At 45.5% G+C, this 27,941-nt stretch overlaps 1 protein-coding gene across 2 annotated transcripts in view; it reads right to left on the reverse strand.

Moving 5' to 3' along the window:
- LOC147625189 (2-oxoglutarate (2OG) and Fe(II)-dependent oxygenase superfamily protein) overlaps positions 1-27,941 on the reverse strand; it is a 141,214-nt gene that overhangs the window by 104,563 nt on the left and 8,710 nt on the right. The window contains exons 5-7 of one of the 2 annotated variants that reach the window (XM_086818446.1): positions 19,989-20,041; positions 4,332-4,404; positions 4,026-4,087 (exon numbers count right to left, since the gene is read on the reverse strand). In XM_086818446.1, coding sequence (XP_086674572.1) covers positions 4,026-4,087; positions 4,332-4,404; positions 19,989-20,041 — 188 coding nt within the window. The remainder of the gene's footprint in view (positions 1-4,025; positions 4,088-4,331; positions 4,405-19,988; positions 20,042-27,941) is intronic. The other variant, XM_086818447.1, reaches the window with a different exon arrangement.

Here is a 27,941-nt window from a genome sequence, read left to right on the forward strand (position 1 = left end):
ATAGCTGCATCTATCTGATCAATACAAATGCAAGAGCCCCTAAGATGTTGAGTGGATGTAACTCTCCGATCCTCCGGCAAATGATACAATACTGTCCATGTACTCTCATACAAAATGGTATCATCATCATCATAAAGCCTATGGAGCTAATACCCGGTAGGGGGAGGGGCCATCAAGGATATCAAGCATGGGGGTAGCCTGCAGAATGGGAAGGTGGCTCTGTGCCTCTGCAAGATCAGCTGGAGCTGATGTCTGTGTTGTTGGTGAGGTCTAGGGGGTCTGGGACATTGGGCTCGCTGTAGTGCCCTGGCCCGATCTCTAGTCACACTAGAGTGGGGTCTCACGGGTGGTTGGGCACTCGAGAATGTGTGGCTCGATGAGGCTGTGGGTATGCCATCCATGCTGGTGTGGCGTCCTCATGGTCTACTGTTTTTGAGTCTCCGGATGGCTTGGGCTACCATGTCGGGTGTGAAGAAGGTGGATGTGATGGTGGTGGGATAGGGGGCTGATCTGGTACTTCGTACAGGGATCGTGCATATGTGTGCCATATGGATGGAGGTGTGATGGGTGTGGGTGGGGGTTTCTCCTCGATTTTCTTCCAGCCCTCAGTACAGCTTTGAGAGATTGGTATAAGGCCTTGTATTGCCCCTTAACATGTGCTCGTTTCTCACGTCTGGTTGTGTATTGGTTAATCCTTTGAGCATCTCGCTCTGGGATTTGGCTGGTTGCGTAGGAGACACTCACGTGTTGTGCGACATTCCTAGTCAAACCAGTCGTTTTGGGGCATGGTGCTGGATCGGCTGGTGGATGGAAATGCGGCTATGGCAGGGGTGTGTAAGATTGTGGTGAGATGAGAGGTGAGGTCGGCTAGTGGGAGATTGGGGTCTACATATGTTAGATGTCGGTAGAGATGGTGGGAATAAGTCGAGTCCCCATCATGGTGGAAGTGAATCTGGGTGTAGCGGGAGATGGGCGGTGGTGGTGCTGAGGATGGCTGGGAAAAGCTGAGGCTGAAGGAGACAAAGGCATGGTTGGCTCCAAGGGGGCGGGTGGGAATGGTGAAGGTATGTATGGATGTGGCTAAAACTGGAGATCCCATCAAGTAATCCACTGTACTCGAGCCTCTGCCATGTGGGAAGCATGTGTCCGTGTCGACGGAAACAAATTGTAAAAACCCAGCTTCATTGTGCAGTCACAGGTTGACCTATGGATATATTGCTCTTGCAAGAGCATAAACTGGATGCTAGTCAGTGTGTCAGATCAGGCAAGCTTCTCTCGGGACACACCTTTTGGTCACCGGCTGTTGGTACCAAGGGTGGTGTTTGTATCTCTGTTTCAGCTTTGATCTTGCCTTGCATCATTGGACATGGTGTCATTTTGCTTGCGAGAGCGTAGTGGATCCTTCTTATGCAGGGGTACTACACGCATTGGTATTCTCAACCTCTATGCTCCTAACCATAGAGGTGAGAGGATTGCCTTTTGGAAATCTCTCACTACATTGATGCCTCTTGCCGACCATTGGATTATTGGTGGGGATTTTAACATGGTTGAGATGCCAACGGATAAAAGAGGTGGACATGAGGGCTTGGTGCATCCTCTTGAAAGAGCGTCTTGGGAGAGGTTTATACTCTCCATTCATGGCAGAGATTGTTGGCATGAGGATGACATTTTGAGGAGTCCATCCACTCTTCTTTATTCATGGTCTAACAGGAGAAGAGATGTAGGATGTATCTATGCACGGTTAGACAGATTTTATGTGGATGATTGGGTGCTTGACAGAGGTGGATATACTTTGATTGCTACAGGCACCTCCAAATCGGATCATTGCCCATGGTTTTATGTATTAGAGATCCGAATTGCCATGGATCAGCATCCCATGTACGCATCCTTGATCATTGGTTTTCAGATGTAGAACTATCGCGTCGTATGCTTGATATTTGGAGATCTCATGACTTCTTACAGGCCTCTCAAAGCCTGGCCTGTGCTCTCTGTGATATTAGTGACTTTTATCACACATGTGCCTTGTCTAACAGGCAAGAGGCCTTGGACTTAGAAAGGGCTATTAGACGTAGATTGGCTGCCTTGCAGAAAGAGCACGAGAAACATCCTCATGCTCAATGGGTTGCAGATTCTTTATGTGCTGTTAGAACACAAGTTCATCACTCTCTTGATGAGCAGTGCGCAGAGTGAGCAGCGCGCAGAGTACCGTTTCAATGCCCAGGAATCCTTTTGGACACAGATGGGTGGTAGATGTAACAAACATTTCTTTGCTTCTCATGGCCCATCTCATGCTAGAGATAGTGTCAGGCTTGCAGGATTCACATGGCACTCTTCACTCAGATCCTCTTATGGTTAGACAGATTGCCACCGATTTCTATTGCCAGCTTCTTAGTGCTGAGCCGCATTCTGGAATCTGATCTGAGATAGGGCACAGAGGAAGGCTTGGAATGCATTGCTTCATTTGATCACTGAGGAGATGTGTGCCGCTCTGGATGCCCCTTTTTCTATGCAGGAGTTTAGTCATGCTCTTCATGCCTTACCTCATGGTAACTGTCCAGGGGAGGATGGCCTCTCCCCTGTTTTTTTCACTAGTTTTTGGGATGAGATTGGGGCTGAGATAACATCGGCTTTGCAAGAGATGTGGGACACAGGTTCTATGCCTTCTTCTCTCACTGAGGGGCTTATTTATCTTATTCCTAAGAGCGGGGATAAGACATTGATTGGCCAGTGGAGACCTATCACCTTACTCAAGACTGCCTATAAGATTCTTGCTAAGGCAGTGAGCATCTGGTTGCAGCCAATTTTGCAGGATGTTATTCATGATACCCAGAATGGATTCTTACACGGCAGGAGCATCTTTGATAACATTTTCTCGTTTTGGGAGGCCGTCGAATGGGCTAAAGCGAGCAATCAGCCCTTAGCCATTCTGCTTTTGGATTTTGAGAAGGCCTATGATAGAGTGGATTAGGACTTCCTTGAGGGTACTCTTAGTCATATGGACTTCGCTCAGAGATGGATCAAGGGAGTTTCATGCATGTATCGTGATGCCCACAGTAGAGTTCTTGCTTGCGGTGATAGAGGAGAGCGGTTTCAGATTTCTCGCTCAGTACGACAGGGCTGTCCATTAGCCCCTTTATTATATATCATAGTTGCAGAGGCCATGAGCATCTTTCTCCGCTCCACTGCTGGTGTTTCAGGATTGAGGTTGTCTCTTCGTAGTCATGAGGAGTTGGTTGACTCTGAGTTAGCTGATGACAGAGCCTTGTTTTTGGAGGCTTCACATATATGCCTATGTTCCTTCCGGGTAGCACTAGAGGAGCTCTGTTTGGCAGCAGGGGCACTCATTAATTGGCACAAATCTGATGGTTTTTGGGTTAGTGATTCACCGAGAGTTGATTGGGGTGCAGAGCTTGGTTTTACTTGGATCAGCAAAGGATGCACTGCTAGATATTTGGGATGCCAAGTTGGGATTGATATTTCTCTTGCACAGCAGTTTGCTCCGGTACTTATGAGTATCCGGAAGAAGCTTCTCCATTGGAGCTCCAGGAGATTAGATTTAGCCTCCAGAGCTTTGGTGGCTAATCAGGTTTTGCTTGCCTCAGCTTGGTTTATTGCCTCTTGTTGGTGCTTCTCTCGTGCGTGCATTGGCCAATTGCAGAGATTGTAATGTCTTTCATATAGAGATAAGCACATTGCAATGTGATAACCCACCCAGCCATTTAGCAGCACAAGGAATCTTCTTTTATAATTCCATGTGGTCTCATAGAACAATTGGGTCTTTTGAAGACGTTTAATATAACTTTCTTGCTTTCTCTCTCTAGATTTACAAGATTTTTAACCCACCACATCCCCCCTCCCAAAAAAAAAAAAGAGAGAGAGAGACTCTAGATTCATTGGATTTTTTATTTTCTCTCTTTTTCATTTTCATGGTCTATGCTGTAATCGGAACCATAGAGCCTCATCAGATGTTAATCACTCAATCTATTCTTCTGTACTTTTCAAAGATGTATACATCAAACACAAACCTTGTTCAAGCTCTGGAAGATCTTCAGTCGGCCACAAATTTGGGCGGCAATAAGATGGGTATCTGAAATGAGTTTATAGTAATGATAAGGAGACTCAGTAAAACAAGATTAACAGCATACTCTTAAACTCTTTTTCCAGTAACTTAATAAATGTAGCCCAGCTGGTAAGGGGTTCATCTCTCAAGGGGGATGCCTAAGTTCAAACAACATTGACTGCAGTTCCTAGACGCGATTTTGCCTATCACTAATATAATAAAAAGAAAATATCATGAACTTGTGCTCTACCCAAGCATACATGTTTTGTACCTTTGCATAAGCTCTTGATCAGAAGTAGGCTTGTCAACTATGGGATTTGCGTAGAAGGACCCTTTCAGCACATCTGGAGTGAAAAACCAAGTAAAATGGCATGAATTGCAGGCATGTTTTCAAGAGCACCATTTTAGTCCTAAGGGTGGTAAATGTATGAAACAGTAGCATTTCGCAAATTGCATGAGAATCACTAGCTTGGGTGTATAGTCCCTCATTCTTAAGGAGTATGCCCATCTCCCAAGCAGCACCAGCTCTTGAAGCCCTACTTTTTAGCCACGCCTTACCATTTGCAAAGCTGCTTAGGCTTGCCTTGTTAAAAGATGTAGTTCCCTTACACAGTTAAAGAGACAATGCATTTGATCCCTCTTTCCACATTTACATGCAGGCCTTATTGATCCACCCATCCACCAACAGCTGCTATTTATGAGGTTCCTTTTTGGGCTGTACTCTGACGGAAAAAATTGATTGGGATTGAGAAGTTCCAGACTCTGACATTCTCCATCCTCATTAGAATAAAGCCATAAATGCCACCTGAGGCCATCCTTGCACAATTTAGATGTCACCGTGGTAACAGAGGATGGCTTGAAGATCTTGACAATCGGCTTACATTAACTACATAATGAAATACGGAATGAATGCAAGAACAATCATGTGTATGTGTGCTATGAGATCGTGTGCAAAAAACCACACTAGAGGCTGAAGATGGGCCAGCCCCCCATTTTTAGCAGTTTAAGTTGGCAAAAGAGAACAGCAAAGCTTTGTGGATATCAAGTGAAACTCACCCGTGGTACCAGATATTCGCAAAATAAGCAAAACAAATTCAAACTAGAAGAAAACAGCCTGAAGATGAACTTTGGTGGTAAAAGTCTCCTCCCCCCAAGTTGTTGAATAGGTCACACCCCTTTTTATCCTTAATCGGAGTTCCTTAAGCCTTCACTTTCTTCAACAAATGTAATGAGTTCTGAACAGGCTGAGGTGGTCCTGCAGATCGGTAGAGCTCACCTAGGGGACGTGCAACAGTTAATGGCCTAAGAGAGCATAGCATCCCTCCTGTCGGTGGCATTGGCAGAGCTAAGCAGCACTACTGAATGGTGGCCATGTGAAGCTGAGCAGGGGGGAGAGGCTGGTAGCAGTAGTGAAGCTCAGCTCTACAGGTGACGAAGCTGGTGGAACTCCAATGCGTGGCACGCGGCGAACACATTGTCAAGACACGAGGGCATTTAGTATACCCGACAGGAGGATTGGATATACATAGCACGCAGTATGCCACTCTCGGCTCTAAGGCGGTGAGAAGACACTCTGTGAGAGAAAGAAAGAAAGCAAGAAAGTTATATTAAACATTTTCAAAAGACCGTAAGGTCTATGAGACATAAGGGATTACAAAGATTATGTCTTACAAAGAACTGGTAAAACAGACGAAAAAGACAAAATAATGTTGCCTAGCTAAAGCCCCAAGGCTTTGGGCCTTGGGGAAAGAAAGAAAGAAAAAAAGAATGATATATTAAGCGCCTACTAAAGACCTAATGGACCTATGAAACCAAAGTGATACAATAATGTCTATGGCATATCTCATCATGCAATGGAAAATAAAATAGAACAAATCAAAGCTTCCCACTGGAGTGATACAAAGCCATCCATCGAAATTTCATCACGGAATACCACAAACATGAAAAATGAGAGGAGCATCAGCCCACAATAGATGGTATACCACTCTCCCCCGCCTCCCTCTCTGCCCTCGCTTCCCCTCTACCGCTCCCTCTTCCTCAACCTATCCCGCTTCCTCCTACCCCCCACAGCCTCTTTTCCTTCAGCAGCTTTTTTAATCAGATTCGAGTTGGCCACCCACCATCGATTGATTGGCTTTATGTCTTCTGCCACGGCCAATCCTTCGTCACCCCCATAGGCTGGGTGAATCATAAATTTTTCGCAAGACGAGCTCACCTCTCTCCATGATGACATTGACATTGAGGTCCGTACCACCCTTATCGCGAGGGTTTTTGGCTCCGCTCACAGGCCCATGAATGGCTTCTTGCAGCTCTCCCTTCAGAGCTGATTGTGCACTTCCACGATACACATCTGCTTGGTCGAGGCTTCTTCCAAGTGGATTTTCTTTCTCTGGAAGCTACTTCTCAGGTGTTGGCTGGCAGCCCCTTTCCTCTTGGCCCTAGGAAGATCTTCTTCCTTCAGTACCACATGGGCTTTGATCCAGTGTGGAGGATCAACACCTCACCCCGGTCTCTTTGCGGTTCCCTGCTCTTCCTCGGTCTTATTGGAAGCTCTTAGCTTCCATAGGGGCATCCTTTGGCCTGGTTTTGGAGGTACCGGCCCTCCCGGGCTCTCCCGCCTCAGCTTTCACCACCACTTTGTGATGGTGTACCTCGGGTTTTTGTGCTTGTTCGTGATGCATCAATTACTGACGATCATATCATGCTTCAGAAGCCTAATGGCTCTCACTTCCATCACTAGATGGAGATTCTAGGCAGACTTGACCAGTGTCGGATTTGTCGTCAACAAGGCCACATTGCTAGAGATTGTCCTAGATTGAGAGGCCATGCTAGGAGGCGGCGTCCAGCAGATGCCTCCGGCTGCTGCCCAGACTCCAGTTCCCCCTGTGCCCCAGCAAACCACATAGCGTTGGGTTGTGGTTAGAGATGGCAGGTGTCCTTGGACCCCCATACCTCCCACTTTACCCGCACCCTTAGAGGAGCACCCCAACCCTTATGCAACTCTTGCCTCACAGGATGTGGATCCTCTATAGGCACAGGATTTGGATCCCTGCAAGAGGATGTAGCACCACAAACACAAGATGATTGCAGCCTCAAGGATGATGTTGTGCAGTCACATTATCATGGTACCTCTCCAGTTTTGAGGACCATCCCTGACTTTTCCCCAGAGTGAGAACGAGAGGTAAGGTTTTCATCGTCAGATTTTCCCTCCCTTACCTATGCGAGACGTACCTCCATCTCTAAAGGGGGTCCTTCGTCGACCACAAGATCTAGTTGTTTCTTCTGTAACTATTTGGCCTTCCTAGCTCTATTTCACATGATGAAACCCATGCCCGGACACCAAACAGGTGGAAGAAGACATGGGGACAAGGTCCATAAGGTTTGACTAAGAAAAAGCACCATTCTTGGTCAAAAAGCAAGAAAAGCAAAAAGTCAAATAGGGTTGACCATGAGCCAAGGGCACCATTGGGAAGAGGAGACTAAGCCTGACCAAAAAGCTAACAGGCGCTTTCTCAAAAAAGCAGCTCTAAGGCCTTAAAGCCAAAAAAGCAAAGCACCAAAAGTTGAGTAATATTTTATTAATAAAAGTAAAAAGAACAAAAGCAAAGGCAAAAAGAGAAAAGCAAAGCATAAAAAGGCAAAGCAAAAGCATGAACAAGCTTTTGGCAAAAAGCAAGGGTTCCCCAAGGTATAAAAGAAGCATGAACCCCTCTCTTCTCATCATCCATGGAAGCTTGGAGTTTATCCTCACCTTCATTAACATCATCATCAAGGACAAGACCTGAAGATCGTTGAACAAGGCTAGGGGTTTTTCTTCATCATCATCAAGGGGGTGGCCACCATCGTAGAAGAGAGAAGCTCCTTGTCATCCTCATCATCCTCGCCAGTTGACGATCGTTATTGTACGCTACCTGAATTTCCATTGCTTTCTTGCTGCTGCCGCCTTCTTGTGTGTTGTTTGGAGCTGTTGCTTTCGTGCTGCCTGGCCGTACTATGCAACCGCCTGGCTGCCACCCTATGGACAGTATTGTCATCTTTACCCCCTTGCTCACGCCTGTTGCTGCTGCTGAATATCTGCGCTGCCTGTGCCTTTGGTTCAGCGCCAGCTAATGCCAGCCAACACCAGCTGCTTTGGCCAGCGCAGTCAATACTGCCGCCTGAATCCAGTTGCATGGCTGCTGCCTCCAGAGCCAGCCGCCTGCGCCACCTTACCACAGCCGCCTGTGTGCCGACTTCTGCCAAGCACTGCCAACCAACGCCTTGCGCGATCAATGGCTGTGCGCTGCCCAGCGCTCCTGTCCTTCAGTCTCGCGAGCCGCCATCAGAACTAGTGCAGCCATCAGTTACCCGCCGCCAACAGCAACCAGCACTCCCAATTGGCCATTGCTTTTACTCACTGCTGCCTACTGTGCAGCACCATCTGAACCTCTACTTGCTTATAAACTTGTCTGGGTGCATCCATCTTTGTACAAGCTTGCTTGTGGGTTGTCTAAATCCCAGATTGGACAATGGAGCCTACAGTTTGGACAAGTATTCCATCATCTACACAGATCTATTGTGTACCTCGTGTACAAATTTGAGAGTTTCTTGGACTTGATCATTGGATTGGAACCTCGACTTGGATCTAGATTTGGATTTGGAACTTGGACATGAAGCATAGACATGGAGAACTTGGACATGAACATGGAACTTGGACATATAGCTTGGACATGGATATGGACTTGGATTTGATTTGGATCTGGTTTTGGATCTGGATTTGGACTTGGATTTGTTTCTGGACTTGGATATGGAGTTGAACTTGGATTTGGATTTGGATTCATTGGACTTGGATTCATTGGATTTCGATATTAGATTTGGTACTAGCCCAGTGAGAGATACTTTTGGGTTATCCCCATAGTGTGCTCGGCATCAAAGATCTCGTGCCTAGACATCGACATCGACTTGGATACCCTACATCAAGAAATCTGTTTGTTTTGTATTCATTGATAGTATTGACCCTGGCCAGTGTGTCCGCGGATTGTTCCTGAATAAATTCCTATAAGGGTACGGGGCCTGTTCCCCGCTCAGTGTGGTGTACTCTGCAAGTTCCCCATTCCCTTTTTCTCTCTCCCCTCTCTCTCTTTATATCTTTATCTCTTGGACACGTGGTTGAGTTTTTCATCGCACGCCCCACTGGGCTTACACCTACTCTATATCTTTATCTCTTGGACACGTGGTTGAGTTTTTCATCGCACGCCGCACTAGGCTTACACCTACTCTAAGTCCTTATGAGGTTTGTCTCATGGAACATTCATGGTCTTGGGGGTTTGTTTCCACGTCAACGAAAAGAGATTGTCAAAACTCAGCTTCATAGTGCAACTACACGTGGACCTATGGATGTATTGCTCGTGCCAGAGTATAAATTGGATGCTTAGCCAGTGTGGGAGATTAGGCAAGCTTATTTTGGGACACACTTTTTGGTTGCCAACCATTGGTACCAAAGGTGGTGTTTGTATTTCTGTTTTAGCTATGATTTTGCCTTGCACCATTTGACATGGTGTCAATTTACCTACGAGAGCGCAGTGGATCTGTAAGCCCAGTGGGGCTTGCAATGAGAGACTCAACCACGTGTCCAAGAGATAAAGATATAGAGAGAGAGGGGAGAGAGAGAGAGGGAAATAGGGATCTACCACACTAAGCGGGGAACAGGCCTCGCCCCCTTTTAGGAATTTATTCAAGAACAATCCATGGGCACGCTGACAAGGATCAATACAATCAATGAGTACAAAACAAACAGATATGCAAATGTACGATATCCAAGTTGATGCCGATGTCAACGCACAAGATCTCTGATGCCGAGCCCGCCACGGGGATGACCCACAAGTATCTCTCACCGAGCTAGTACCAGATCCAAAATCCAAATCCAAGTCCAAATCGAAATCCAAGTCTAGATCCAAATCCAAGTCCGAGTTCCAAGTCCAAATCCCAAGTCCAAACTGCAAGTCCAAGCTCCAAGTCCAAGTTCCAAGTCAAAACTCCAAGTCCAAGCTCCAAGCTCCAAGCTCCCAAGTCCAAGTTCCAAGTCAAAAGTCCAAGTCCAAGCTCCAAATCTCGAATCTCAAAGATGGGTGGCAGGCGGCGGCGGCAGAGCTGGCGGCGGCCGAGCGGAGCTAGATGGTGGCGGAGCTAGGGCGGGAGGCTGTCGGGTTGAGCTAGGCGGCAGTCGCTCTAGGACAGTTGAGCTAGGCGGTAGCGGCTCTAGGGTGGCTGAAGATGAGGGTCTTCTTGCTCTCCACAAGCTTGATGCCCAAAACAAGAGAGCTCTAGCTTCTTTTATACTTGGGGAGGACCTAGCTTTTTGCCAAAAGAAATACTTCATGCTTTCCTTTTCTCTTTTTGCTTTAATATTTTAGTAATAATAAAATATTACTTATCTTTTGCCAAAGTTCTTGATTTATGCTTTTCTAGCTTCAGGGCCTTGCTTTTTGACCCTAGAGCTGCTTTTCGAAAAAGCGGCCTTTAGCTTTTTGGTTCGGCTCTGTCTCTCTTTCCAATGGTGTCCTTGGCTCGCGGTCAACTCAATTTGACTTTTTTTGCTTTTCCTTGCTTTTGATCAAAACTGGTGCTTTTTCCTGTGCCAACTTCACACTCTGCTATACATACCTTTTCATGCTTCAAACACTTAAGTGCTTTACATACAATGTACAGAGCCTCTGCAATGTCTCAAAGTGGAGGCTATTATGGATTTATGTACATAAAATGCAGCCAGATATTGTTTGTTTGCAAGAGCATAATCAACACTCCATGGTGGCTGGACATCATGGTTTTTTGCATGGCTATGATATATATTATGCTGGTACTGCTACCTATTCAGGTGTATGCATACTGGTTAGACATGAGTTGCAGCCTCAGTTGGCCTTCAATGACAATAGTGGCAGATGGATAGTAATACAATGCAATGTTAATGGTGATATTTTTGAGTTTGCATCAGTCTATGCCTCCCAGACCTCTGCCATGAGGGCTTCTTTGTGGGATTCTTTATGCAGATATCCATGGAGATCCAATGCATTCATCTGTGGGGATTTTAATAATTCCCCTCTGCCTAGAGATAATACCACTTCACGATCTCATATGCTATCATTGGAAAGGCACAAATGGGATGACATGCTTCTTTCTGTGCAGGCTGAAGATTTATGGGTACTTCTCCAAGGGTCAGTCCTTGGATATACTTTTCATCATAATGCACTTACTACGTATTGGGCAAGGCTTGACGGATGGTATTTGTTTTATCCACAACAATTTGCAGATTTTAGCCCTCATCTCCTTATAGATTTCTCATTGCGCTTGTCAGATCATGCTCCATTGTGGATGAATTTGCAGCTTGGCATGCCTCTGGATGATTTGCCATTTCTCTCCAGTAGATTATTGCATGTTAATCGGGCTTATTTCCAACATCACAACTTTCAGCAAATGATCAGATTTGCCATTCATCCTTTGCCAGTTCATGCCCAGGAGGACATGAATTATGCTTGGGACAGCTTCGTCTCTCGTATTCAGAATGTCAGTAGGGAGTATGGCAAATGGTATATGACAAAATGGAGGAATGAGGTTAAATGGGTAGAAAGGACAGCACAACATTTGACTGAATTTTCTCAGTCGAGGCCACTCTCTGATTCAGAAAAGGATTCCCTTTCACATGCACAATTTAAACTTACTGTTAATGATCAGAGGAAATTGCACAAATGGCAAATTAGGGCAAGAATGAAGCCCCTCATGGATAAGGGCTGCTCTTCAAAATCCTTTTTCCAGGGCTTGCATGCTACTCGAAATAAAAATTCATGTCTAAGGGTTAGGAAACTGGATGGCTCTTGGACTCACTCTTTCTCTGATCTCCAAGACGAATGCCACAATTATTTCCAGAAATTGTTTTCTGCTCCTGGTTCCCGGAATAGTTGAAATGGATGATGCTCTTACCTTGGAGAGGCCTTTTACTGACACAGAACTTGATAATGCGTTGTTCCACCTCAGCAAATACAAGTCCCCTGGCTGGGATGGCCTTACAGTGGAATTTTATATTTCTTTCTAGGATGATTTGAAAGAGGTCCTTTTGCGAATGATCAATGTGGCCTGGCAAGAAAATCAGTTGCCGCACTCTTGGAAGCATGGTATAGTCAAGCTTGTCCCCAAAAAACATCTGTGTGATCATATATCAGATTGGAGGCCTATTACTTTGATGCCTGTACTTTACAAACTTATTGCCAAAATGATTGTACATAGGCTTCACAGGATACTGCATGCAGGACTTCATCCTCATCAGTATGGTTTTGTGCCGCGAAGACAAATCCATGACAACATATCCAATGCCTTGACTGCAATTGAATATGCTAAGTATTCGCATCAAGATGTGCTTATATTGCAGGTGGATATTGCTAAGGCATTTGACAATGTTCAATGGGATTTCATCTCTCAGATCATGACAAAGTTGGGCTTTGGTCCCAAGATGGCAAATGCTGTTTACTGGCTTTATTCTGGCTCTACTGCTCAGTGCATTCTTGGGCGCCATCTGTCTCGGTCATGGACATTGGGTCGATCAGTTAGACAGGGCTGCCCTCTCAGTGCTCTCTTCTATGCCATTGCGACCCATCCTCTTTTGATGTATCTTGATCATCTTACAAACACAGGACAGATGACTGGTCTCAAAATCCCAGGGGCTACATCTTTTTTGGCACAAGCATATGCTGATGATTCCTTCTTCATGCCACAGAATTCTCCTCAGGAACTTCGCATGCTTATGGTCACTCTTTCTTTATATGGGTTGGCAGCGGGATTGCATGTCAATTTTGACAAATCTAAATTACTCCCCCTGAAACAATGTGACTGGCATTCTATTCTTTGGCCGGGTCAGGTGGTGCATTCCAGAGATATTGTCAGGCATTTGGGATATCCCATAGGATGGCATATCACCAGAAAGCAGGAGTTAAAATGGATTTTCCAAAGACTTCAACATAAACTGGAATACTGGAAGATTTCTACTTGGCCTCTTCATGTCAGGCTCAGAATAGTACAATCCATTGTGATGTCCTATGTCCAGTTCTATTTGCCCTTGCTGCATTGGTCCTCCAGGGATATTTCAGCTTTTATGTCTCAAGCTATGGAGATATTATGGAAGACAAAAACTGCTGTGAAAGCATTGAGATTGATGAAGATGGAAATGGTGTGCTCCCCAAGGATGCATGGTGGACTTAATATCCTTAATATAAAATATCATGTACTTGCAAGGAAGGCTACAATGTTGCATACTTTCTTCCGTCAACAGCAGCCATGGACTTGTATGTTAGCATCCATGTGTGTCAACATGAGGACTTGTGCTTATGGTCATTGGATTACGGATCATTGGGAGGTTGTGATTGGGAGATTTGTAGGGAGGATACCTGGTTGTGTCCTTTCTCTACTGCCCTCATACTTGACTGGAAACAAGTTCTCTCTAAGGTCAAATGGGCTCCTGATAATTGCTTGGAGACAAACTCGATGAGGAAAGAAAGTATTCATTGGAGTGCCATTTTTGACACTCCACTTGCTTTACAGGAACCTGTTCGGGCATACAATCTTATGAAATTGGGAATTAGGTACATACATGATGTGGTAGATGATCGGGGATGTCTTATCCTTTCCCCAGGCCACTGCTTCCTATGCATTGGGAATGCATCATAGGTTGATATGGAAGAAAATTGCTGATCTATTGCATCCCTTTTTACCTATTCCACCCGTGGCTGACACAGACAGGCTTATGGATTGGCAATTGCAGCCATCTACTACATGCATTCATCCTATTCCCCTTCCTGCCTTAACCTCCATCAAAGCCTACAGGCTTCTTCAGCCTGCCCCATGGATTCATCAACATGCTAATTCTCTGTGGCATATAAGAAAGCCCCTCTCATGGTGGCGGAAGAATCTCCGGATGTTGTGGAAGTGTAAAATGCCATTGAAACAAAGACTTTTTCTTTGGAGATGTTTGACAGGCACATTGTCAGTGGGGGTCATACTTGCTAAACGTCACATTGCACCTTCCACATGTCTAAGATGTCAGGCTCCCTCAGAGACTGTTCTTCATTTGCTTTGGCACTGCCCTTGTTCCAGGATCCTCCTCAGGAGAATTTCAGATTTTCTTCGGCTCCGTTTCCCGAGTCACAGATTTGGGAAACATTTCTGGCTTTTTGGCAGATATATGCGGTCCTTGTCCCAATACTCACTATTTCTCTCTTGGGTGAGATATTGGGCTCTTTGGACAATTTGGAGTGAGCATAATTTGGCATACTTGGGTCGGCAGAATCACCAATCGTATGAATCCTTCAGAGCCTCATTGCAGCAATCCTTATATGATGCCTGCCATGAGGGTGATATGGATGCTTCTTGTTTAGAGCTTTTCTCTTTATGTTTCTGACATTTGGGATACTCTCCGCTTCGGAGACTTCCCACCTTGTAAATTTATGAGCATATAAATATACTGCACTGGATATTACCCCAAAAAAAAAAAAGTGTGTGTGTTGGCGACCTACACTGCTGTGTGCATGAGACCTACGACTGTTGTGCATGAAACATGCCACTGCTGCACGTTAGCAGAGACCTGCGACTGCTGCTCATCAGAGACCTACGACTGTTGTACGTGAGAGGCTGTCGAACTGCTCCTGCTCAACCACCGGGCTTTTTTGCCTACATGCTTTCTCGCACATGACTACTCGCTTCTACACCTACTCGCTTGCAGATCTGTTCGCATGTGCCCTGTTCGACCAGTTTCTTTCATTTTGCCTTCTTCACCTGTTCATTCGTTTTCACCTGCTCGGCCCCTTCTGTGTGGACATGTGTGTTGATTGTTTGCCTACTTGACCCCTTCTGACTCTTTTTTGCCTCGCCTGTATAGCTCCTGTCCGTGTGACCCTTGCTTGCTCTTCTGCTTCCTTTCTTCTATGTGGATTGTTTGCCCAATGCTTTGCTCCTTGTTGCTACTTATTGCCTCTTGTTTCATAGCTTCCATCTTCGCTTCCTCGGCTGCCTTGTGTGCTCTTTCTCTTGTTTCCCCTTCGCCTTCTCGGCTGCCTTGTGTGCTCTTTCTCTTGAGAGCATCTTCTCCAAGTGCTCTCCTTCAATTATGGATGCGGCTGATTTTTCTCTTGACACCATGAGACAGCCAAGGACAGGTACTCCACTATGAAAGGAGACATGAAAAAACTCTTGATGTCATAGATTCGAAGAAGCCAAGACATGAGGATCCTATTGCACAATTTCTATATGATGAGGATTTTCAAGGTGCAAAATGGGAAAAGCCCAAACCTACACTGAAGTGTACTATCCCGAAGAATGTAATTCTCCCCAAAGTTTAAAAGTTCTCAGAACAAGTTATAATCCTCTTCTTTCTGGGCCGGGTGCCCTCTGCGGGTGGATGTTGGACAATGGTTGAATACAATGCTTGCACGTTTACATGTAGAAGGTGTTTACTAGTTGCGAGGTAGCATAATATCTTGAAATTGTGCAAGGAGACCATCCAGCTTTTGCGTCAAAGGGGTCACTGGTTGGACAGCAAGACTATTGGCTATGGACATAAATCAAAGCACATTCGGGTCCTTTTATGATGGCTCTTTGGGCCTGGATATGTGAGATGAGTGGAATTCCGGGAATGCTCCTATCCCCACAAATCTCATTTAAGAGTAAATAATTGAAGAGGGGCATGTCGAAGGCCTACAGGGAGCCTTCGGTGGTATGGGATGCCACACTTAGACATGGGCCTATGGGATAGAGCACAGAGCCCTAGCCTTGCCTCGGAAGAGATCGGTAGATGCCGGTCATGGTTGGGAGGTGAGCTAGCCTATTACTCATGATTTGATTTAAGACTAACCTTGGTTTTTCAGCTGTTTTGAGGAAGATTCAAGGAAGGACTTTACACTTTCCATTCCTGACCTGAAGTCAGCACTCTCTTACCCTTATCGGAGGTATCCTTTATGCAGTTGTAGCACTGCCAAAGGCAGTACCTCCAACAACTCCCCCCCTTAGCTTTGCTCGTTCCACCAGTAGTAGTGTTAATAGAGGCTTGTGGGACCTGTTGAGATCCCTCCCCTTGCTACTGCATCTCACATCTAGCTAAAAGAGTTTCTGAGCAATGGACAACCAAAAAAATAACCATCTCCTAGGGTGAAATGTCATATGTACGTATTTTTGGGTCCATTTTGACTCGGCAATTTTTAGCATATAAATTTAATGTTGAAAAGTGGGAAAATACTTGGAGGACATAAAATATTAAGTTTGGTCACAAATTTAGTAATTTTTGAGTTGTCAATTTTTGGTCAATTTTGGAGCTTCTAATGCATGTTTTGTGGTGTCATTTGTAAGCGATTTCTATTCTGTACTTAACCATGTTAGATAATGTATAAGAGGTTCATAGCGAGCAGTTTAGCCTAAAGGAAACTCATATGGGGGTTTACATAGTAAATATAACCGGAACAGGCGCCCGAAACAAGGCCCGGACACCAAATTGACCCTTAATTTTCAGTAACGGCCTCGCATGAGGAGATAGATAACTTTATTTGCCAAAGAGACGTATTAAAGAAAGTTAGTTCATCACAAGAAGAACAAAGTCCGTGTTCACATAGTTGGAAGATTCCGCATGGGGTGGCTGGTGTTTGCGAAACGAATCCGACATCACTTTCTAGTGTTTTTTTTTTTTTTTACGTATCATCTCTAATTTGGTTCAAGATCATATTTTTAGAAGGGATTTCTATCTTACTCGTTTTTGTGCATGATAATCTACTAATTCTCGTGGGCTCTTGTTTTTGCCTTCTTCCATAGCCTTGAGGATTTCTGTGCAGGATAGAGAGAGAGAGAGAGAGAGAGAGAGAGAGAGAGAGAGAGAGGGAGAGAGATTTTAAGATTCAGGCCGGTCGTCCTTAGACAGGGAACGCCGGACAGAGAACGTGATTTATGCCCTCTGGGAGCCATTTGGTAGAACCCAGAGTGGACGAGATGTCGTGCCATGGCACGTCTATGATGTGAAACCGTGCATGTGAGTTCATCAATTACACATCCAGATGCATGGGGTTAAGTGCCATGACGAGTCATTATATGATGCCATGTACATATGTTCATATTGTGTATGAGGTTTAATAAGACAAGCTGAGGCTGAGTCAAAATTAGGAGTTTTTTGTATATGAGTATGGAGGGTGAAGCTTCTGCTAAATGGTATCGACTAGATCAAATCAGTGAATCTTATGGAATGTAAGCATGAGGGTATCTCAATGCACAAAGGAATGTATTTATGAAGATATGGGAAAATACTTGAATGAATAAGGGAGTCTATAAATCACATGGTCAATATGATGATTTATATACTATGGAGGTATCAAAAAGTAATGGAGACTCAATGGACTTGGCAGTGTCGAGAAACTTATTGAATGTGGGGAAAATGTGGAGATAGAAAACTGCACTTGGACTTCATGGATCATCATGTAAAAAGGTATATGCATCTTATGTATATCTCCACATTGAGAATATTTTGGGAATCTTGTGGTTATGCCTTGCAACCTTAGTGCTAAGGTTGAAAGCACTAAGGCTAGCAGCACCACGTGGCTAGCAACACACGTGGTGGGCTTTCTAGATAATATGAAGCGCAGCCTTTGAGATGCGGAAACCCCCGCTTCAATAGCTGGGAAAAGGTGAGCATCGCCGAGTTCTCCGCGGGAAATGAGTAAAAGGACCGGAGGCTCACGTCGGCGAACCAGAGTAGGGGGAGAAAATCTGCAGAGGCGTGGAACAGCGTCCAATCGACCAGGGCTTCTAATTTCTTGATGGTGATGACTGTACATCATGTCTTGGGTCTCAAATTGAAGAGAAAATGAAGATTAATAAGGAGATAGGACTCTGAGAAAAATCTTTACATATCATGTTATTCTCTCCTTACGCTTACAGCGAGGTGGCGAATGAGAAGGAAGAAACGAATACTGGAAATCGTTTCTTTTTCCCTTAAAGAGATAAGCGAATGCTTCCTTTTAAAAGAAAATTCCTCTAAAAAGGCTTTCAAATGAGATCTTGTAAAGTTTTTTATTATTATTACCTTGGTGAGCTTTAAAGCTTTGATTTCAAATTCAAAATAGCCAGGTTTTGAATGCAAATTAGGGAACTTCAAAAATTACAAGATTATGTGACACATATGCTATGCTATTTTCCTTGTGAGATGTTGGAATATTAAGGCAGGTTTTCAGGTGATAAAGTGCATCTCGAAATAATGGTTTTGATGGCACTGGATGTAAAGAATGAAACTGGTCACATGTATATTGGAAAAATTGGAAGGCCTTGTGATGCCCACATGTGAATGGTTCAAAGGGTTTCAGGCAATTTTGTGCGTGAGTTTTCTTATTGGATTTGACAATCACTCTCACAGCTAGAAGTTACGTACTTTCCTGGCTGTACCGCACACGTCACGACAGCGAGATTTAGAAGAGGCATACCCGAGATAGCCGCGACATCCAGCGTGGAGGTTCGGTGGACGGGCATCGGAGAAAAGCCCTATTGGCTAGATCTTTTTGTTGGTGATTCTCTCTGATTTTGAGATTTTGTATTGGCGATTATTATGTTTCTTTGGATTGTCAAACGATCATGGTTTATTGAAAATCTCTTCGTTTTTTGAAGTATGATGTGATTTTACTGTAAATTTTGAGAAATTTTGTGCATAAATCATGGAACAGAATATGGGTACATTTCATAGGATGACACAAGCTTCACCTGGGGGGCGACCTGTAGCCACCATGCAGTGTCACAGTGTTGCAGTAGTGTTGCAGTGTTGCAATGTTACAGTTTTACGATGTGGCAGTGTGGCGGGGTTACACTTCAAGATGCTAGAGTCCAGAGCGCACCACAAGATTCCGGAGCGCACCACTCCAAGGCATTTAAGGCACCGCACCCCAAGAAAGGAGATGCGTGCCGCTATACCTAGGTGCATCTCGCACCTTCCAAAGATAGGAGATGCTCACCGATGACTACCGACACCATCTTCGTGACTCCCCGGAGTCACAAGACATCCTATCCGTTCAAAGGGGATGGAGGCTATTCTGAAGTTCCACCTTGTCCATTCCCAAGAACACCCTGTACTACTGTGTGCTATCCCATGCTCTCCCACTGTACTTGAGTCCTGTGTTCACTGTGTCATTCCGTCCTACGCGAAGTGTGTATCTCCACTGTGACCATTGCTGAGTGTGCACGGTGCAGTGAGTGGTGTTCATAACTGCTGGTTTGTAGTAATACAAGTGGAGTACATTATTCTTGTGCACTATTCCTTACTTGATCCTTGTTTGTCCAGTTTAATTAAGTATTGCATAAGTGTGTATGCCATCGTTTCTTCCTACTGTTCTGGCCTGTGACTCGTGTGGACATACTGTACAAGAGTGAACCACCATATCCTCTTAGTGTACTTGGGCAACCCGACCTGCTACATGCACAAAATAAGTTTTTGCTTGTATCGGGGAGATCAAAGATCGAAGCTTTTGTAGCATCATTCAAGATATGAGGATGCAAAACGATGCTGCAAATGCTTTAGCACAAGCCCCTCATCTCTGAAGATCCCATGCAAAGCCAAACAGAGCAAAAAATTCATATATTGATCTGTATAATTTATGTGCACATACAAACAACTTCACTCTGTTTTTTAGTGCTAACAAATATGATGTACACAAGCTCAAACAAAGCTTAGCCATTATCACCTTAGATTAAAAAAGGTGCCACAAGTAACATGTGCACAATGCCACAAATAAAAAAGCTTAGGCTGGTTTCACAACACTATCTGCCCGTCACAGACTAGGCAGCCCAACAGGGATCAACAGGCGATCTTCCCTGTCCACCTGCCTGCAGACAGGGATCGTTGTGCAGTTAAACATGATGATCAAAAATTGAAAAAGAAGCCTGTATCTACCTGGGCGACCGGACTCCAAGATCTCTTTGCCATGACTCCAACCAAAAGAGTACCTGCAGCCAGCTATGACTCATACAACTTGCTTCAAACTGCCAAGACTACATAGCTTTGCTGGCACAAGGAACCACAAATTCTCTTCCAAGAAGCACGACTGGAAATCAAGCATTCAGATTAACTGGAGCGCGAATTCGTATGACAAAGACAAGTAATTGTGCAAGAAAATTCAATGGACTCATTGAGGCAAGAAAACTCAAATATATTATATATTGGGAACGTGGAGTGATAGCCACTCATGCAAGGGCCTGCCAACCTTTACAAAGCTTTCCTACTGATGATGCATATGGGAAATGTACTTACTGACCTTCACTTGCCTCTTCCAAGTGGCATTGTCTCTTCAATTAGAAACGTTGAGATACATCATTATTCCTCACCTGGCAGAGGCACACAAACCTCTGACCTGACTTTATGCATCTTTACCTAAACTAGTCTAGGTGCCACACAAAAAATTGCTTATACATATGTTATCTTCTCACCCTCTTTCTATGTTCGATGTTAAAGAAAAAGACAAAAATAGAGTGCACAATGGTTAATCTATGATACTTCCTATCTTATTCCCTCAGATTGGTATGTATTTGAGGTCAAGCTCAATGCTTTTAAACCTTTTCAAGCATAGTTGGAACATGTCATGTTTAGGACATAAGAGAAAATCCAACGCTAAGATCATGAGTATAACTATCGAGGAGGGGAGGTCCTAAGTTCAAATCCCCATAGCCCCGCCGTTGGTATTGTTGCCGCCTTGCGACCACAAGTTGTAACGCCTTGAGCGGCAAGACCAAGCTGCCTCGGGGCAGATACCGATTGCGATTACAGTGGGACCTACTCATGGGAGAGGGGGAGGTAAGTGGAGCTACTAACTTAGCTCTTATACCAATTGTTGGAAATTAGAGGTGAAATGGAGAGAAGAGAGAGGGAGAATGTTTTGTTCCAATTCCAGCTGTGATTTTGTATCGTCTTTTCATACTTAATAGAAGTGTTACAAGACTAAGTATTTTACCTCTTTTCTTAAGCATTGTAATTATGTTTTAAGCATGTTTAGCATTCACTAATCATGTTTTACTCTGTATATGCATATGGAAGATTGTACACATATGTGAGGGTACAGATACATGTTTAGTGTGTGTGTGTGTGTACTCACCATGGAGGACATTGAGGATATCCGCCTCGGATTATACTTGCTGGAGCTGCGTAGACATAGAGAGGGTTTCTTGAGAGGGAGGGGATCAGAGAGGGAGAGACACCTATAGAGGCAGATTACAGACTTCTTTCGACCAGAGATTGAGCAGTCAAGCCAGCAGGCATTGCAGCTAGCCCCAGAGTATAGCCGCACCAGAGGTACACTGATTGATCGGTATCCTCAATGTCCTCCATGGTGAGTACTCTGACTGGACGTCTCCCATGCCGTGCTAGTATGGTCCTGATCCTCTGTTATAGTCTCCGCCGGTGTCGAGATGGGCCTCTCATCTTGGGGCGCCTGGACCGCCCCAGCTCTACAGCCCGATCAATCAGTGTACCTCTGGTGCGGCTATACTCTCGGGCTAGCTGCAATGCCTGCTGGCTTGACTGCTCAATCTCTGGTCGAAAGAAGTCTGTAATCTGCCTCTATAGGTGTCTCTCCCTCTCTGATCCCCTCCCTCTCAAGAAACCCTCTCTATGTCTACGCAGCTCCAGCAAGTATAATCCGAGGCATCTCTGATCCTGGTATCTCATGACTCCGGAAAGTGGTCCGAAACCCTCTTTGAACAGGCAGTGAAAACGGCCTCGTATCTCAATATATACTGGACAGTGACATATGTAATGTAACTCTGTCTCTGGCTCCATCTAGCACAACTGACAAATCCTAGCCTCAGCTGGTACTCCTCTGAATCTACCAGTCTCAATCTCTAGCTGGTGTGAGGATGTGCGCATTTGACCAATAGCACACCGTACCCCATGAGAAAGATGAGTATCCATGTAGCTGGGTCTAATCACAAACCCATCCTCCGTGAGCTAGAGAAGATGATCTCTATAGAAAGCCATCTTCATACCAAGCTCGTGTGTCGGTTGTATCCATGTCCTCCTAGTGTCTAGCTGAGTCAAGTCCTCCATGATAAGTCTGGTAATCCCTCCCCATGTGAGAGAGAGGGAGGGTGCATCCAGGGAGTACTGAAATGGAGGTAGCCTGTCCATACTAAAGCCATGCAGTTGGAACCAAGCTGTCATCTGTGCATACCAACATGATCCGTCTCCCTGTGATGCCAACTGTCGTGAAGACTCCAGGGCTAAGCGAGCATATCTGTCTCTAGGGAGAGCCCAAGTGCTATGTATAAAGGAGACTGATCGAGTGAGTGGCTCTACTACCAATGGGGGGGCAGCCATCTCTGCACGGATAATATCATGTGGTACGGAGGCCTTGGCCCTAATCATCCGGGAAATCATAGAAACCAAGGGCCTCTCCATACATCTCCATCTATCAGTGCTACCAGCTGGGCTGTGGTGATCCACTGAGGGTCTCCCCATATCTCCACTCCATACAGCATGGCTGAAGTGACCAAAGTGTCAAAGAGCCAGAGCTTTGTTCGAGGTTCCTGAAACTGGTCTCCGCTGCTCTCCTCAAGGAAAATAGTGGGCCACTAAAAACCACACCGAGGTAAGCATATGCATCTGTATACTCCACTGTCTCCTGACCATATGTAAAGGTGGGTGCTGACCTCAGAAGTGCAGCACAAGGCGCCGTGCAGCAAGCGCAAGAGAGAGGCAAAGGCGACGGGCAGCAGGGAAGCATGGGCGCCGGGCAGCAAAACGCGCAAGGGAAAAAAAAACGTGATGGCGAAAAAGCATTGTGCAACAAATCCCAAAAAAAAAAAAGCTACGTGGGATTTTTTGAAAACAATAGCGCTGTGCTATTTTTTTTAATAGAAAATATTCAAAAAGTTTTTGAATGAGAAAAAAAGCACTTGTATAGTTTTTTTTCTCTAAGGGGGAAAAGCATAGCTTTTTCCCCCAAACTTGTATAAATAGGGGGCCAAGGCCCTTGTTTCACCACAACACAAATTGGGTGAAAGCTTCAAGGAGATCTCCTCTACGTGGAGCAAGGGGATTTCTTCTCGAAAATTGTACAAGGGCTACGCCGACCTCGAGTTATAGGTTACAAAGGGAATCCCTCCACCTATTCACTCCTCAATTATCTCCTTAATTTTCTCAATTATATCTACTCATGCATATCTTCTGAAGTCACAAGCCATCACCACTATGCTATGCGCCCATTGGGCTCCTTCCCCCACCTTAGTAAATAGGGCGAGTGTAAATGCAACTAATGCGAATTAATGCAAGTGGACCTGGGTCTTCTCTCTTCGCGTTTGGCCCATAGAACTGCTCGATGTCTCTTGTCCGCAACCTATTGTCACTACTTGTGTGACGTGTCTAACAAGTGACCCCAAGGTCACTTATCTAGTAATAACCCAGCTATTACTGGCCCTTGCTTTATTCATAAGCTTTCTTGAGAGGCCAATGGCTGAGATCCAGGAGTGGAGGTTGGATTGATACATGATCTAGGCTATGGTCAAAACGAACTTCCATGTAGTGGGATATGGGTCTGTGAGGCAGTTTCTTTGGGAAGGAACCCGAGAGAGTAAAGGCCAAGCAGGCATGGTCAGCACCTAAGGGGTGAGGTGGAATGGGGAACTCTCATATATGCGAGGTGAGCCTTGGGAAACCCATCAAGTTGTTCAGTGTGCTGGCTCCTCCCTTATGAGGAAAACAAGCCCGTCCCTCTAACTCTAGCCACCTCTTCATCCCATTATATATGATGAGCCCATGAGCTGCCCCCAACTCCAAGAAAAACCTGCCATATGCTGCTATTGCTCCCCCATCCTTGGATTTCCTCTTGAAGCCCATGTCATCTATGTCTATGTCCTGTAAAATGATATGATTTTGCTCAAAATCGAAGAGGCTGACCTGGGTACTTCCGGTCCGGGCATTAAAATCACCGAACAGGAGGATCTCCCCTTGTGTAGAAAATTCCACGTCGTCTTCGTATAAGGTCAAGTAAAGGGACTGCCCATCGGTGGGGAAGAACCTGGATGTGTCGGGAGGAAAGTAGCATACAGCTATGTGTACTATATGACCACGACCTCTCCTCAGCCTCAACACATATACCTGGATTCCTCGTCCTTTCTAACCATTGTGTGTGTGTGTGTGTGTGTGTGTGTGTGTGTGTGTGTGTGAGAGAGAGAGAGAGAGAGAGAGAGAGAGAGAGAGAGAATTGAAGAGCCTCTAAAGGCAGTAGTAGTGTAGAGTAAGAGAGAGACAGAAAGGCCATAATGGCCTATGAGACCAAAACTGAGAGTACATCTGAAGTTGGTGTCTCATCAAAGAGAACAACTAAATGAGACTAAAAAGTACAATAAACTGATTGTCTTACAGTTATAAGAACAGAACTGTAAGACTCCGAGATGATACTGAGTAGAAAATACTGGAAAATACTAGAATATGTAGATCCATGTATGATGATCAGTTGAAGTGTTGCCCTCTCCTTAGATCAAATATCTCCACCATGGGGCTGTCTAGAATGGAGAGGTCGCAGAAGCGAGGTAGGCACCTCCGATGCCGAGCAATAAAGGCTTTGATCTGGTGATGGTGAGGATGCCATGGTCAAGATCCTGGTGGGCGTGGCCGACGAGCACGACATAAGATGACTGCTCTATCAGTGGTGACTCCCTGGGAGCGTGGTCGGATCCCTGATGGCCCGAGAGAGAGAGAGAGAGAGAGAGAGAGAGAGAGAGAGAGAGAAATGAAATGAAATGAAATGATATATTAACGTCTTCAGAAGGCCAAAATGACCTATGAGAGAGAGAGAGAGAGAGAGAGAGAAAGAAAGAAAGATTTTATTAACGTCTTCCAAAAGACCGAACTCGGCCTATGAGACAAATCGGAGTACCTGTATGGGGTATCCTCTGTCATCCCAACAAAATGAAAAAGTACTGAACAGCAAAAAAAAAAGCTGAATCTGGGTGTGCACGGGATGGAGCTCTACTACTAGGAGAAATGCAAAGCTATATGCATGGAGTATACAATCATGATATGCAACCTAGCTAGCTCCATCCTGTACCATACTGGGGGTATAAAATGGTATACATCAGTGAAGGGGGTGTCCACAGCTCCCTGAAGAACATGCCTAGGTGTGCTCTGAAGCGAGCCAGTCGCTCCGCACCCTCTCTGTGAAACTGAGCTCTGATCTCTGTCATCTCTCTTTGGTATAGGCGTGGTGTCCGAAAGCCAGGTGTCCTCTAAGTGTCTCTGCTCTCTGGAGAGTAATTCCCTGCCGTGTAGGGGCTGGGAGGGGGATGGATCTCTGAAAAAATGCAATAATCTGTGTCTGTCGCCCCCCCTCTGGAGCTGTCTGAGCCTGTAATAATGTCTCTCTGTGTCGCTGTATGTCTAGAATGTATCTCCCCAGTATGCGCTGGTCTGCTGCCTCAAAGATCTGGCGTAGGGAACGTGGCTCTCTGAATAGAATGGGATATCTCTCTCTCATGGCTGTATATGCTCTGCATCTGCATACATAATGCTCCTCACTCTCCACCTCCTCTCTGCACAATCTGCATACCCTCTCCTCTCGGGGGATCCGTGCTGCTCTGCCAGTCTCAATCTCCAATCGGTGTGATGAAACTCTGAGTTGACCAATAGCCACTCGGGAGCCGTGTGGTAAAAAGCCCTCCATGTATCTAGGCCTCTCTATAAATCCATCATCAGTGATACTCATGAAGTGATCTCTGTAGTATAGCATCTTCGGTGGAAGAGGCTGTGTAGGCGATATCCATGTCTCTCGTGTATAGAGCTGCCATAGATCCTGTCTCAATACTCTGTTCCTCTCACTATGAGAGAGACGGATATCTCATATCAGTCAAGGGGAGAAAGAAAGAAAGAAAGAAAGTTATATTAACATCTATGGAAGACCCCAAGGGCCTATGAGACCAAAAATAATACAATGGTACCATGGATATACTGAGCCATGGAAAACTGAAAGAAAAAGTAAAATGAAAACATCTAACAGTACATGTGATCAACAGATGATCCTGTGTAGAGTGAGATATGCTGTGATCAGCTAAAGAGGATACCTGCCTCGGCCAGAACCAATCTGATGATGGAGTGAATGTCAGGCCTCTGTGATGGGGGCGTGACACGTCGACGGAGAACCTCACGAATCCATCTCTGTGTGGTGGAGGGTCCTGATGCTCTGGGTCGGGGACATCTGGCTCGCAGAATGGATCAAACTCTCTCACTAAGAACTCCTCTGGGGCGTGGAGCTGGAGCGTGGGTACGGGTGGTGGGCTCTGATGTCACAGTAGAGGAACTGTTGTGGGCAGTGGATTCCGATGTGGATGTATGTACCACAAAGAAATCTGTGATGGCTCTCTATGAGGTGTCCTGTCCGAGCGGGGGCTCTCTCTCAGCATGCTGCCTCAACACTACATCCTCGTGTCGTCTGAGCTCCATCAAGTACATGCCCAAGCAACTCTGATCCTCAAACTGTATCACCTGTGTGAGTGGTCCGAATCCCTCTCGAAAGAGGCAATGGAATCTCCCCCGTATCTCATAGTAAGCCGGGCAACTGAGCATATAATGGGCCTCATCCTCTCCTGCTCCTATGATGCATACTATGCATGTCCTCTCCTCATGTGGGATATCCTTAGCTCTACCAGCCTCTACTCTAAGGCGGTGGGAGGATACCCCGAGCTAGCTGATCGTGATACGCATGGCATGTGACATGTGTATCTATATGTATCCTAGGATCTCAAAGAATCCATCCTCGAAGAGTCTCAAGAAGTGATCTCTGTAGAACTCACACTTCTTACCAATCTATGATGGAGACACCCATGTCTGGTGTATGTGTAGCCCGAGTAGATCTAACCGGATGATCCGATTGATCTCCTGACGTGAGGGATCAAGGTATGGGGAATCCAGGCTATACTGAAACAGGGGGAGACGGTCCATCTGTATGCCATGTGCATGAAACCACTTGACTACCTCAGAGTACCATGCATGTGTCGGTAATGGTGGTGGCCGTGTCGCTGAGGAGGAGGGCAGTCCAGCGCGTCTCAATCGCTCCCTCTCCCTCTCGCTGTATAATTGCAGAGAGGACTCTAGTGCTAATCGTGGGAGGCGATCTCTGTCAAGCGTGTATACATGATGAATATAAGTGAGAGTCTGAAAAAGGGCATCTGTAACCAGTGGGGCCAAAGCCGGCCGGCAAGTTTGGAGTAGCCATGGTCCTCTACTGTGTTGCATGATGGGAAGAGCTCCCCAAACCCTATAGCTCTACCATAGTATAGCCACCCCGAGTAGGCCTCCTCAGTAGCAAACCCCAGTAGCTCCCTCCCCTATCAACTCTCCTAACCCCAAGAAGCAGAGGATGGATTAAGAGACCATTGCCAGCGAGGCCTTTGCTAACTTTTTGGAAACGAAATTGATGGATACCCCCACACAGCCTACAGTTGCACGCACAAGTTCCAGCTAGGCCCAGAAGAGCCACCACAATTTAGTGCCCCCCTCCACAGATTCATTCCATTCATTGAGGCAGTAGAGGGATGTGCCAGCACGCAATTCACCTTAAGGACATCAGATTCTCTAGTATATAAGAAGCCCATAATCCCAAACTCTGCATGTAGAATGTCATGTGGTATAGATGGCTTAATCCTGATCATGTGTGACAACATCATCACCTGTAGCCTCTCTATGCTCCTCCAATGATCCTTCCCTACGCCTCGCCCCCAAAGGGCTGCACCATACATAGCCGCTGGTCATACTAGAGTATTAAAGAGCCAGCACTTAGTGCAGGGTTCTTGGAAATGTGCCTGGAAACAATCTCTCCATACGGGCTAGGGAGGCATGCCCCCTCACAAGTCGGTCAGTGGC

The sequence above is a fragment of the Cibotium barometz genome, chromosome 24, assembly GCF_041138505.1.
Source record: "Cibotium barometz isolate CiBa-2024 chromosome 24, ASM4113850v1, whole genome shotgun sequence".
NCBI lineage: Eukaryota > Viridiplantae > Streptophyta > Polypodiopsida > Cyatheales > Cibotiaceae > Cibotium > Cibotium barometz.